At 42.0% G+C, this 13598-nt stretch overlaps 2 protein-coding genes across 3 annotated transcripts; both read right to left on the minus strand.

Moving 5' to 3' along the window:
- Positions 1–984: 984 nt before the first annotated feature.
- Positions 985–5526, minus strand: LOC129815196 (neuronal vesicle trafficking-associated protein 1-like). Its single transcript, XM_055868709.1, has 5 exons — positions 5346–5526; positions 4852–5011; positions 4414–4530; positions 2824–2934; positions 985–2508 (listed from the first exon to the last, which is right to left on the minus strand). The coding sequence occupies exons 2-5, from the start codon at positions 4978–4980 to the stop codon at positions 2317–2319; spliced, it is 549 nt and encodes a 182-aa protein (XP_055724684.1). The 5' UTR covers positions 4981–5011; positions 5346–5526; the 3' UTR covers positions 985–2316.
- A 788-nt stretch (positions 5527–6314) lies between these two features.
- Positions 6315–12957, minus strand: zbtb49 (zinc finger and BTB domain containing 49). 2 transcript variants are annotated; one of them, XM_055868710.1, is made up of 9 exons: positions 12691–12957; positions 12010–12211; positions 10624–11762; positions 10444–10490; positions 10264–10337; positions 9801–9883; positions 8287–8379; positions 7899–8060; positions 6315–7636 (listed from the first exon to the last, which is right to left on the minus strand). In XM_055868710.1, the coding sequence occupies exons 2-9, from the start codon at positions 12159–12161 to the stop codon at positions 6864–6866; spliced, it is 2523 nt and encodes an 840-aa protein (XP_055724685.1). In that variant the 5' UTR covers positions 12162–12211; positions 12691–12957; the 3' UTR covers positions 6315–6863. The 2 variants fall into 2 exon arrangements, with proteins under 2 accessions (XP_055724685.1, XP_055724686.1); XM_055868711.1 differs by lacking the exon at positions 8287–8379.
- Between the last annotated feature and the right edge of the window lie 641 nt (positions 12958–13598).

The raw sequence follows: 13598 nt of genomic DNA on the forward strand, positions 1-13598 counted from the left end.
GGACCAGACAGTATCAGATAGATGGCCTACACGTAGAGACAGAGGGGCACTGTTTCGCTCGCTCTGATGTTCTCCTGTGAGATAGTCATCAGCCTCTTGCGAATTGAAGGAAAATTATGAAACACAGAGACAAAATAAATATTTGGGGGGTACATTTTTGTGGGAAGCTTGGCATCCACAAATACACACCACTGTGCGAAACCATTCTTCCACGAGAAATTCCATTATTTGGTGTTTTGTTGATGGTGGTGGGAAAGGCTGTCTCAGGCGCCACTCCAGAATGTCCCATAAATGTTCCAAAGGGTTGCGATCTGGTGACTGAGATGGCCATGGCATATGGTTTACATCGTTTTTAAGCTCATCAAACCATTCAGTGACCACTTGTGCCCTGTGGATGGGTCATTGTGATCCTATGGGGGCATAGCCATGGTAGCCAAAATAATGGCCTGTCCAGCATTTGTATACATGACCCTAAGCATGATGGGATGTCAATTGCTTAATTAACTAGGGAACCACACCTGTGTGGAAGCACCTGCTTTCAATACACGTTGTATCCCTCATTTACTCAAGTGTTTACATTACTTTGGCAGTTACCTGTATATTATACAAATTGTACTATAGCAATTCTCCAGTCTAGTGTATGACAAACCAACAGTATCCAGATGTAGAACTCTGGGCCAACGGCATGAACCCCCATCCAGAAAATGGCCTTTGGAACAATGAGCTTTAGAGATTTCATTCTCAGATTTATGCTTCTGAAAATCTGTTCATTTGGATGATCCTATATCCCAGCAAAAGGATTATATCACTCCAATATCTCACTTTGATCAAGGCCCTGGGGAAAATACTGTTAAAAGCCATGATTTCCTTTATTTTAAGGGAATTGAACACTGAATTGAACTGATACAAGATTAAGCATTATTACACCATGCTCGTAAATACATGAATGAACTTCATCTTGAGATATGATCGATTACTCAAACGTTTTTGGAATGTGTGCATTTTAATAGATGTTTGTTTACATTGGTTTCCAGCTCAAAGCCTATTACTCATATGTCCCCCCCAAAAAAAGCATCAAATGTACTTCTGTTTACATCATTGTATAAAAAAATCTGTGAGAACAGAAGGCATTACTCTTAAAATACATATGTTGAAAAAAAAGCTACTAAAGATACTGTCATTACACGTTTACATTCAATAGTAATGCAAAAAAAATGTTCAATATCAACGAGAAGAAAACACAATATGCTATGCAGTGACAATAAGCATTCCCATGCTTTATGAAGGCATTGACATAGTGCCTGACCAAATAGAGTGTAGTTCCCAATAAAGACGAGCTCTAAGTGCTGTATGTGGAGACGGATAAACTACAGAGGGTTCAATTATGCAGGATAAATATAATGAGCATCTTACCTGTGTCGTATTCAGGTGTTTTGAAATGGAAAACAAAAATGGGCATTTCTTATTGGACTAGTTTAGTTAGTACCGCCCTTTTTTCCTATTGGACAAGAGTCAGAATTAAAAAGGTCCTCTACACAAATGGAGGAGTCATTTAAAATGCATCTTCAAGTGAGTCACACACCCATTCATCCACAAATGGGAGAGGCAAAACAGTCTAGGAGGACCAAAAAGTTATCCTTTTTAGCTGGATCTCAATGGTTAAATGGCACATGCTCTGACAGTAATTCAAATGTTTTTTTGTAGTAATAAAGACAAAGTATGGTTGTGTGAAATGCAGAAGCCTAAAAAAATGAACCGTGCATGTGTTTAAACCAGCTACGCAGACACTAGAATGGTTCAGTCAGTTTATATTTGGGGTACTGAAGTGAGATTTTATTCCCCATTATGTTTATGTACAAAGATGTTTTGTCAACAAGTGTCTGTGTGGCAAGACTTGTTTGTGTATGTATTCAAACAAACCAGATACCCATCCAACCGCAGTTCCTGTCTGTGCTTACACAAATGCATTTGTCAAATAATTTCACAGATTAAAACACATTATGCCTGATACATTGCAGTTATATCATATCATTTAAAACTGGCGTAGCTCAAGAAGAACCATTTTAGCTAAAGAATGTTTTTCCAGATTTCGGGTTTGCTTGAACGGCACCGTGTATACTATTTTTCACACGGCTGGATGGTGATCCTAGGGTCTGTTCAGAAGGGTGCAACGTTACAAAACGCTCAGATAGAAATACATTTTGTAGAACAGATGTGATTATCGCTCATGTTGAATTAGGCATCAGGTCAGCTCTATTTATTGTAGTTCTATTTGTAACATTCTTAACGTTTCACCTCTGAATACAGCCCAGTGCGTTAGGCCAGCTTCTGGTGGGTCTCTGTCTCTTGCTGGGTGACCTTCTCCTCGGACATGACGGTCATCCACGGGGACACGGACCGGGTGATGGTCTGCTTGGCCATGTTGTAGTGGTTGATGATGGTGAAGAGACGCCCGCGCCCGCCAGGAGGGTAGTAACCGTACATCCCCGTCGGCATGCACCGACCTTGCTGCAAGACAGGGAAAGAGAGGGAGAGAGATTTATAACAGAGGAACAAAGGGAATAACTATAGAAATGTGGACAAGAGAAGCAAAACTTGGAGTCTAGGAAGTGCCTGTGAAAACCTGTCATTTCCAAAATTACCAAACATCAAGTTGCCAATAACAGAGAGAGAAAAGAGAATTGATTTATCACAGCAAGTTCTATCTTGCAGATGCAATTGTATGCTGCCATTGATATGATTAGTGGATTTCTTAAAGATGTCGGTCTTCATTGGTACCTTGAATACTTAAGAGAAAAAAAAGAGGCATGCTTAGTTGCTTACCACATACATGAAGCCCTCTGGACAGGGCTGCTCATACTGGTAGACTTTATAGACCACCAGAAACACCACGCAAACCAGAAACGCCAAAGCACAAATCACCAGCAGAGTGACCTGGGAAGACGAGAGAGACAAACATCACCTCTGGGTTACTGAAGGTGCCTAAGCCCCTAGATACTAATCTGTGGCGCTTTATGGATACAGGGCCAGAAGGCTAGGTGGAGTTATTACCATATTGCTTATTGCACCTATTCTATTGTTCAGATCTACGAGAGCTCATCAAGACGTGGCTTAGGGTTTGATTAGGGAATATGAATTGGATATTAAACTGAACAGAGTGAGAAACATGACGTCTTTAAAAGAGTCTGCACAAGAACATTGCACTGACATCGCTAGGGTGTTACGCAATGACTACTGGCGCTTTGAGGAACTGAGGAGGCGGGGAGTGGGAGAGAGGTGTTGGAGAAATCACTCAGTGATGAGGCCTGGGCCATATTCATTAAAAGTCTCAGAGTAGCCGTGCTGATCTAGGATCAATATAACCAAATGCAAAACTGGTCCTAGATCAGCTCTCCTACTCTCAGACACTTTATGAATATAGAACCTGATCTTGTCTTGGTTGGGGGACAAAACATAGTGAATTATATCAATAATTTTATTTCACAGAGGTTTAATAAGAGTTCTTCTGATTTCCAGGTTATAGATGTCCTATTTCTCAGAGTTAGAAACATCTTGCAAAAATCATTAAAAAAATGTAAATGAGGGGATGCTATGCAAAACCAGTCTTGGCGCCAGAGAAGAACCCATGTAATGAATGTCCCTTTCATCTACAGTGCATGTTGCCTACAGCAAAGTACATGTCTTACAAGTGATAACAGATTATGCCTTATTAAGCTGGGAAATACCACGAAGAGCACTACAGATATAGAAATCACGTGCTATGGAATGTCATGGGATGCATTTGCTCCATTGATGTTGATGGCCCACACTTTGATAGCTTGCAAATCAGAGCAGATATGGCTTTTTAAGATGATGATCTGTAGCAATCGAATAATTTGCTTCTCAAAGACCTCTATGGTTGTGTTTAGACAGGCAGCCCAATTCGTTTTTTTTTAAACTAAATTGGTCTTTTCCACTACTAAATTGGTCTTTTGACCAATCACATCAGATCTTTCCACATCAGCTCTTTTACAGAGCTGATCTGATTGGTCAAAAGACCAATTAGTGAAAAAATATAAAAATTTGCCTGAGTGTACTGAGTGTAACAAAACCAGTAAAAAGGCCATTGCCATGGCAGTGTAACGGATGTGAAATGGCTAGCTAGTTAGCGGGTACGCGCTAGTAGCGTTTTCAATCAGTTACGTCACTTGCTCTGAAACCTAGATGTAGTGTTGCCCCTTGCTCTGCAAGAGCCGCGGCCTTTGTGGAGCGATGGGTAACGACGCTTCGTGGGTGTCAGTTGTTGATGTGTGCAGAGGGTCCCTGGTTCGCGCCGGTGTCGGGGCGAGGGGACGTACTAAAGTTATACTGTTACAGCAGCAGTTGAAATAATCAAGAGGTTGGGGTGAAGAAGAAGAATGTAACATGTCTTACTTTGAGTCGTTCAGATACCCCTTCGATTATGCTTATTGAGAATTCTGCTATTTTTGGGGACCGCAGCCTGCTCTTCTTGTTCCCCCCATCATAGTCTGTTTTGGTCTTTACCACCACCTGAAACACAAGAAAAATACCAAGATGTATAAACAATGAAGCTCATAGGCCTGCATGAAGGTGTTTATTCATGTGGAATAAATTGTGGGCTATTTCCTTCATGTGTGTAATGAAGAATAGGTTTATATATGTTTATTTGAGGCTATTGACCAAACAGTGATTATATTATCTCTAGACACGTTTATTTCCATTGGGTCCTTATTTGACCACATTCATATTATTTCAGACTATAAAGAAAACGGACCCCATGAAAACATTTGACGATGGGTAGCGTAGATATATTGCATCAATAGGCATTCAAGTTACTTGAATAAATCTTACCCTGTCGAGTGCAGGGAACTGCAGTTGACTGGCATCTAAGGGTGTTATAAGGGGAATGGTGTCGAATCCATCTTCTGAGACTGCTTTGGCGTTGTTTTTGTCACTGAAATTATTCCCCAATTGAACCATTTTCCCAGACTAAAGGCTGTAAATGTATAACCTGTTCGGAGAGATACAAATCGTTCAGTGATTGTCTGAGAAATACATGTATGCGTCGTCAAAATTGAATGGCATGTGATTGTTTTCATTTTATTTTAACGTAGCGAATCACTCGTGAGATTAGGCAAAATCACACCTACATATCACATTGCAATTGATAAAATATACTGTATGCAAGGTGGATTATTTTCGTTAATTTCATAAAAATACACGAAGGAGGGCTCGAGAATAACACATCCATTGTATCCTATGAATGTTACGGTTGCAATAAGCACAATTTTAATGATACGAACGATAAACCTGTATATGGTATTGACTAATACATCAGCATTTACCTGTTAACGTTTTTACTTGTAGTCCGTGTTTATTTTGTTGTCCTATTTTATTGCTTTAACTGAGAACGCCGGTGTAGGTGTGACGCAGACGATTTACGACAAACTGGATGCACAATATGGCCAAGCTCTCGTTGATGCTTCTCAAAAGGCGGTCTCTTCGAGCTATGGATGCTGCTGTTGGCAGCGTAAGTGATGTAACAACATTACATCCCATACATAGGCAACACAAGACATGAACCCTTGAGAGCAGGTCCAGGGAAAGAAAATTGCTACATTAACAAAACCAATATGTTGTGTTATTTGTGCACCCCTTCTCACCAATTTGGATTGCTTTTTTTCCCCTATTGGGACTTTTTTAGGGTTAGTCTATTAAACACTATTTAGAATTATACAAACATTACTCCTGTTAGTTATGGAAATAAGCAACTTTATCATAATGTGTAGGTGGCCGTGTTTAGTTACAATTAGCTATAGTTCTTCACCCCAAAAATGAATAGTTGTGATTAGTTTGAGAAATGTAGTCCTTACTGTGTCATAAAACTGGCGCACCAAAAACAGTACTGCGATCAACGCGAAGTGGAGGACTGATCTCCAATTTCAGCTCCATAGCCACTGAACAGCACCGTGCCCAGCTCACATGAACCTGTTTTAGGGCAGTGGCTGCGGGAAGGCCTTCCGATAGACATTTTGCTATGCTTTGCTATTGTTCCCATTCCACTTTACCGTGAAATTTTCGATTGTGAATTTATAGTAAATATTACAAGATTATAGCAATATTTATCTGACTTTTTGATATATTCTATGCACTGCTGCAACATTGTCTGTGCCTATTCTCAATCCATAGACCTTAGCCGTGATCATTCTCATGACTTCATGTTCATGCCTAATGTTTGGGTCTTCGTGGAGGAGGTCAGAGCACTCAGACTGCAGACTAAATCCCTGTTCTGAAGAGAGAACTTAGCCACTGGCTTGGAGCCACTAAAGGAGACATTTATTGAAGCCATAATGAACCAGAAATACATTTCCTCTATGTTGTGTGGTTGACAGAGCAGGCTTACACAATACACCATTGTAACATTACTGCATGAAAATACAATATATTTTAAACTAAAAAACTATATTTTTGGCATCTTTTATTTCAAAACAGTGCATACTTATCCAGAAAGAATATACCTTTTTTGCCATCTTTATAACACATTGTTCTAAAAACAATATCCTATAAAAGGAAATACCTGAGTGTTATATTCTATTCATTGAAGTTAGATAATATCATAGTGCTAAGCAGTCTTCCTTCATAAGGGAACTCTATGGCTAGTTCTGAATAGACTAAAGTGACCTCCTTTCCTCATCTCCTTCCCTTCATCTACAATGATGTGAAAGAACTGAACAGATGAATGATGATCACCAGTAGGTATCATCATGTGGATTTGCCCTACAACAGTGTCTTCAAATCAGTCCTGACAATGGAGACGAGACGAGGAAAGGAAGCCACATTAGACACACTACTTGCTCCAGCTTTCACTGCTCCAGGTCATTGTCATTCTGCAGTGTTTTCATGGCCAGCCCCCATAGTGTTACACTGGAAAAGAAGGGTCCCTCACTTGCCCTGTAGGGGGTACCACTGGGGCGGCTAGCCCCTGGGAGGGTCCCACAGTAACTGTCTGGGGCTGAGAGGTACGGCCGGGCAACCACCGAGGCCCCAGACCCCTGCTGTTGTATCTCCACACCCACCGGCCCATTCTCCACATATGGGCCAAACACAAGGGCCTCTTGAGGTAGGTGAGTTTTGCCCAGTTTCAGGGAGTCTGCTAGAGGAGGGCACTTCTCCTGCTGCTGGGAGGGGGTGGAGGGGAGGAGGTGCTGGGGCACGATGGCGAGGTGCTGGGGCACGATGGAGCGCAGCTCGGGGAAGGACGTTGAGGTAGACGGGCTGAGGTGGATGCTAGTCGACGGGGCTTCTGTATGTGCTGGTGGGGGCGAAGGCTTATCGAGCTCCATCACAGTATTGGAGGTTGGTGGTGGTTGCCTGGGCTCAGGTGCTTTACTGTGGCTGACAGTCTTGTGGAATGGGCCTCCTCCTCCTCCATCAGTACTGCTACTGCCAGGCTGCTCTGGGTCCTCTACGTCAGGGCTGGAGTCGTCAGGCGTGGCCTTGCAGTGCATGCTGCAGTGTCTCCTCAGGACAGCCGAGCGGGTGAAGCTCTTGCCGCAGGTGTTGCAGAGGTAGGGTCTCTCCCCCGTGTGCGTTCTCACATGGCGACGCAGGTCGCCCGACCCAGCAAAGCTCTTCCCTGTGGTACGGTTTGATATGAGTTATCATGATATGTACCCAACCAACACAATCAACCATCCATTGATATGTGCTCTCAACAACTGCCTTCATGCAGAAAAATATACTGTTGCCTGAATTTGGAAAACTACATTCAGAGACACTTTTTTTCTACCAATCTTTTCTTGTGGTCTTCATGTCTATCTATAAAATACAGTATCCATATTCAGACAGCCTCAGGGTCTGTCCCCTCAGAGGCTGTCCTAATACAGGTTGATACGCACCACAAGTCTGGCAGGTGTGCGGTTTCTCCCCGGAGTGTCTGATCTTGTGCTTCAGCAGTTTCCTGTGCATGTTGAAGGACTTGCCACACTGGTCACAGGTGAACTCTCTGTCTGTAGTGTGAGTCTTCTTGTGCTCCTTCAGGTTGCTGATGTTGCTGAAACCTGAGTAAGGAAGGATACAACATGCATTCAATGAGAACTTAATAACACTTAATAATAATGGATAGATAGGAGATCGACATGAATCATCCTTAATAAATGCATGTTTATAAAACTAGTGATGTGCCGTTTGCAAACAATTTGTCCTTTTTGAACGACTCTTGTAACTGACTCGAGAGTCATGATTTGTTTTTCTGAGTGACTCATTCGTTTTAGTCGTTCATTTGACCTGCTAGTGCTGGTAGCAATGAGTCTTTCAGCAGGATTAATACACGCTCCTCCAGCTCAGCGGCTCCAGAGACGTGCTCCGACCACCAACTGTCTGTCATATATGCATGCAGGAAAATACATCATGAGCACTGAGAAGAAAAATACATGTTTAGAACTGATAATAGATTGCATGGTGCACGAATGAATGCAATTAATTTAGTATTGAATTTTATGATGGACACAGCTTTGTAGAACCAAAACATACACAGCCCCTGGTCAACAAATTCAAACTCGAGAAAAAAATGTGTTCGGGAGGTGCAGTTTGCAAGCGACATTGTGCTTGAGCCTCACGGCAGTCACGCAATACATTCCGCCAAGAGTCGTTCACAATCTAGTCCGGTTGTTGCCACAACTAGACCTTGTTTCAAATATATCAATAAATAATCGTATTTGTATGCCTAGCAATCAACAAATGTATATTGTTTAAAGCACACATGTATAAGTCTCAGTCACAAATTACGCTAAGCCCGCTATGGTGAACGACATGTGTCGTGGAAAATTGCAAGATTATGTTATAATGCTTGTATTGCATTATAATGGTTGTTTTATTCAACAGAATAGAATATTCTGTTAACTATTGTGTGTGGGTTCCACTGAGGATGGGCCTCTGAGATAGCACTGACAGAGAAGATTTACGATGTCTTTGGGTGATAAAACCTAAAGAGCATTCCAGAGAACATGAGCTAATGGTTCTGTTCTATGCTGTACCAGGGAGAGAGGGTTCTAGTTTGGAGTAGGAGGGCCAGACACTGGTCTTTACAATGAAAACTGTTGACACAGCAGTAACTGTCTGCTATGTTTTATAGATATCTTTCATACAAATCTTAACCTTTGTGAACTGTTCCTAAGATCTGTGGTTCGTCATGTAAATTGAGGGGTGGATCTTGGCTATAAAATATATTTGTACTTTTATGTTGGTACTTTTCAATGGTTCATTAGAGATAGTGCATCATTGAAAGTCAAAAATTGCTATTGCAAACTCTTATTATTAAAGATGTTGTTTAAGTATAACTCTGACTGGTGTGTGAAGTTTAACTCTCCTCATTTGGTAATGCAGAAATATGCCCCCACACATGTGAATGAGACAGTCATGAGTTTTCAGTTTTCAGTTCATCTTCCGCCAGTAGGGGGTCCACCGTGCTCTGGCCATTATTGACTCAAATGAACAAAATGAGTCTAAAGATTTGTTCTTATGACTGAACGAGTCGAAAAGATAAGTAAAACGAGCCAAACTTTCCATCACTATTATAAACACGTTTAATTGTTGTTTCTTTACATTTTTAAATGCTTATATATAGCAGGCCTTGTAATGTTATGAGAATGTTAGAATTATTATTGATGTTTGATTTCTCAAACATTATATACCGCCCACCTTAAAACGCACATAGGAACACTGTAACATCTAAGAATCGATGTTTATATTGTGCCAGTAATCCATACTGGGATAAGTCATTTGTTGGTTGTAGCACTCACCGCGTCCACATATGTCACACAGGTGTGGCCGCTCTCCCGTGTGGATCACAATGTGACGCTGAACATCCCCCGAGGCAGCAAAGCTGGGAGATGCCACAGTGAGGGAAGGAGAAGTAGTCAGCATAACACAAATACACCTCATTAGATGGCTGAGTCAATGTTATGACTCACATCCATTGTTATCTAGACGGCTGTGGCACATGCAGATTCATGATTGTTGTTACTGCTTATGAAGGTCTAATGTATTGTTTGTAAATGTGTTATGTATATGTAGTGCCCTTCACAGTGCTATCTAGGACAAGGGTCTACAACTGCTAGGCTAGATCAAAAGCCTGCCCACCAAGTAACTGACCAGGACCAGAGTTGGAGACAACTGATTTAGAGCTGTCCATTCTAGCAGTATGGTGACAGATGACCCAATATGGAAAACTTTTCTAAATTGTAAAAAAAAATAAGTGTTTACCTTTTCCCACAGAGTTCACAAATGTAAGGTTTTTCTCCAGAATGGCGTCGTAAATGGGTCTGCAAATTACCTGCCTGTCAAAAAAAAAACTGTGTTCATGTAAACCTCCCTATTTGCCTAGTGGACACACTAAATTACTTTCATAAATTGATTAAACAAAGGATAACTGTGCACCTTTACCTGTGAAAAGTTTTTCCTACAAACATTACACTGGAATGGTTTCTCCCCTGTGAGAAAAAAAGATATATATTTTTTTTTCACCTTACAAAAAGTCAGCATACAACTTTTTTGTGCATTTTTTCCACACATTTTAAAGCTCCAAAAATCAGTAATGACACAATAGTGAAATTAACAAACTACCAGTGTGTGAGCGCTTGTGAAGTTCCAGGTTGCTTGGGTGTTTAAAAGTCTTCCCGCACATCTCACAGCAGTACTGCACCTTATGCCCAGTTGGTTCTGTTGGATCACTGATGGTTGGTGGGTCCGGTTCCTCCTCTTGGTCAAGAGGAGGTGGACTAGGAAGTTGAGAATCCATTGCGGTCTCCAACACCTCTTCCCTGTCTCTGGCCAGGCAGTCTATGGGAGGTAGGCAGTCTACGGGAGCTTCAGGTATCTCACTCTGGACCACTACCTCCTCTTGGTGAGTCTCCTTTGTGCAGTGGTTGACTGGTTCGCTGCTCTGCTCCAGGCACATCTCTTCTAGAGCCTTCTGAGGGCGCAGGTAGTTGTATTTCTTCAGGTAGACGGCTTTCTTTGGCCGCATGTGCTTGTTGACAGGGGAGATTTTTCCTCCTGGGTTGGCTGTGGTTGACAAGTCTTCAGCAGGCAACGTTGAACCAAACTCCTTCTCAGCTGGTATAGCCTGCAGACAGGGTGGGTTTGACTGAATCGCATTGCCTGAACATACAGGGGCATTCGCGCATGGTTGTGTGACCCCAAATTGGAACTGCTGCTCTTCAACCAGCACCAGGGGGCTTGGGCCTTGGTTTAATGCTGCATTGCTAGTCTCAGCAGCAGCACTCTGCTTGAAGTACTGCTTGCTGTAGAAGTTGCGTAGCTTGTAGCCGTGTACTAGCTGCTTCTCTGGGACTGGCTGGGTAATGGCTGTAGTCTCAGAGGTAGCGTTCCCACCATGGGACATTGGTGCCCCACTGCCAAAGGCAGACCTCTGGCCTACCGAAGAAGGGCAAGGAAGGTCCACGTCTTGGGCAAGGCCTGTCCCGAGGAGGTAGTCGTGTTCCGAGGTCAAGACACCAGACAATGAGAAAGAAGGGGCCTCCACGGCAGGCGCGCTGGGTTTCAGGAAAGTGTTGCACATGCTCTGTACATTTGGGACCTGTAAGCACTGGGCGATGTCCAACAGTGCTTGTACATTGTCCTGGTTGACATCTAGATGGGAAGTGTACATGTAGTCCAGTATCTGGCCTATACCTCCCACGTCCTGAATGACCAGTTGAAAAACGTCATTTTTTTGACTTGGCGAATTTTGGAACAAAGACCTGCTGGCACAAAAGTTAAAAGGTTATTTTACAATGTCGACACATTGCTAATTTATCCCGGTAGAGCTCTATCAGGCTATAATATGAGAACACAAAGCGTGTTGAATCTCCATTTCATGTCTGTTTTGTTTAATAGCAGTAGTAAGGGAAAAACAAAATCCTAAGAATCAAGGTATTCATCTAGTATGGCAATATTCTTGAATATATTCACTACATGACTTGTGGATGATTATTATTAATGACACACCTGAAATAGGAACTAAATGCAGCAAGTACATTTTTGTGGGCTTTGAAGCATACTCCTTTGACTACTAGCATGCAGTCACAGAGAAGCCCCTGTATCCTCTGCTCCTGTAACTGCTGGAGAAGGTAAGCACTGTGACTGGACAACGTTTCCATGCTTTAAAGAGCAGTCTTCAGGTGACCCAGGGAAGTGACCATCAAAACAACTAGAAAACATTAATAAAACAGAAGAACTGAGCATTTATTATTTACAAACAAGCAATGTACTGCCTCTCATTGAAATTGTATCACTTAATTGTTGAAATGTATTACTATGGGCCCCCTGGATAGAATTCGAGGGTTATTTAGACAGCGGGGAAACATGACAGCAGTAGGCCTATTTATGAAACTACAACTCAATTATATGGGGATTGACTAACGTGTGACAAGTGCAGAATATTTAGGCAACACAATTAATTTAGGAAGATAACATTGCAAGAACCGCGCAAACACCTATTACTGTTTTGAGACCAACAACGAGAAAATTTGACCAATACGGTACTCTGTCTTTTGCCGATGTGCCACATCGAAAACAAGTTACATTAAGCGACCTGCAACTGTACTAATAGACATGGTTCTAATTGCAACATATACTGATGTTATTTAGCCACTACATAACTATGTAATACTTATTTCGCTGACTTACCTCTATAATTTATATTTCATTTGGATGATTGGTCCCTTTCAAACATGTTACATAACTTCCGGTATGACTTTCCACACTTAGCCAAAGAGAAAATGCGTAATACCAACTCTTACGAGACAAGATGACTTCTACTTTATGTAGGAACGACCAATAAACTATGTTCATCTCTGGGTAAACACTAAAGTATCATTTTTTTTGAACGTCTTTAAGAATCATGACATGGAACCCCTTCAAAACCACCTGCTGTATTTTCGGGAATGTAAATAATGTAACACTTCCTGTATAGAAAGAAGTCACGTGTACGTTGACCGGTTATGCTGCGTTCGTCACCAAGTGGGAGGTGGGAATGTACCAGTTGTGAAGCCGTAATTAACAGTTGAATTTAGTCCTGTGCTTTGAACTCGTTGAGAAATGCCGATTGGCTAATGGCCAACAAGCTGCATAAACCATAAACAAAAATTACAGCTGCGTTCGTCACCAAGTGGGAGGTGGAATTGGTGGGGATTTGGTGACAAAACAGATGGCACTGTGATAGACTACATCCAATTTGCTGAGTAGAGTGTTGGAGGCTATTTTGTAAATGACATTGCCGAAGTCAAGGATCAATAGGATAGTCAGTTTTACCAGGGTATGTTTGGCAGCATGAGTGAAGGATGTTTGTTGCGAAATAGGAAGCCGATTCTAGATTTTATTTTGGATTGGAGATGCTTAATGTGAGTCTGGAAGGAGAGTTTACAGTCTAACCAGACACCTAGGTATTTGTAGTTGTCAGAACCATCCAGAGTAGTGATGCTAGTCAGGCGGGCGGGTGCGGGCAGCAAACGGTTGAAAAGCATGCATTTGGTTTTACTAGCGTTTAAGAGCAGTTGGAGGCCACGGAAGTAGTGTTGTATGGCATTGAAGCTCGT

This window comes from Salvelinus fontinalis, chromosome 18 (genome assembly GCF_029448725.1).
Source record: "Salvelinus fontinalis isolate EN_2023a chromosome 18, ASM2944872v1, whole genome shotgun sequence".
NCBI lineage: Eukaryota > Metazoa > Chordata > Actinopteri > Salmoniformes > Salmonidae > Salvelinus > Salvelinus fontinalis.

Coding starts and splice junctions, on each gene's coding strand:
- LOC129815196 (XM_055868709.1), bottom strand. CDS start 4,980: ATGGTTCAATTGGGGAATAATTTCAGTGACAAAAACAACGCCAAAGCA. Junction 2,935..4,413: donor GGGTATCTGAACGACTCAAA/GTAAGACATGTT, acceptor TCGTCTTCCCAG/GTCACTCTGCTGGTGATTTG. Junction 2,509..2,823: donor CAGAGGGCTTCATGTATGTG/GTAAGCAACTAA, acceptor CCTGTCTTGCAG/CAAGGTCGGTGCATGCCGAC.
- zbtb49 (XM_055868710.1), bottom strand. CDS start 12,161: ATGGAAACGTTGTCCAGTCACAGTGCTTACCTTCTCCAGCAGTTACAG. Junction 11,763..12,009: donor GCATTTAGTTCCTATTTCAG/GTGTGTCATTAA, acceptor TTGTGCCAGCAG/GTCTTTGTTCCAAAATTCGC. Junction 8,061..8,286: donor ATTGCTACCAGCACTAGCAG/GTCAAATGAACG, acceptor TTCCTTACTCAG/GTTTCAGCAACATCAGCAAC.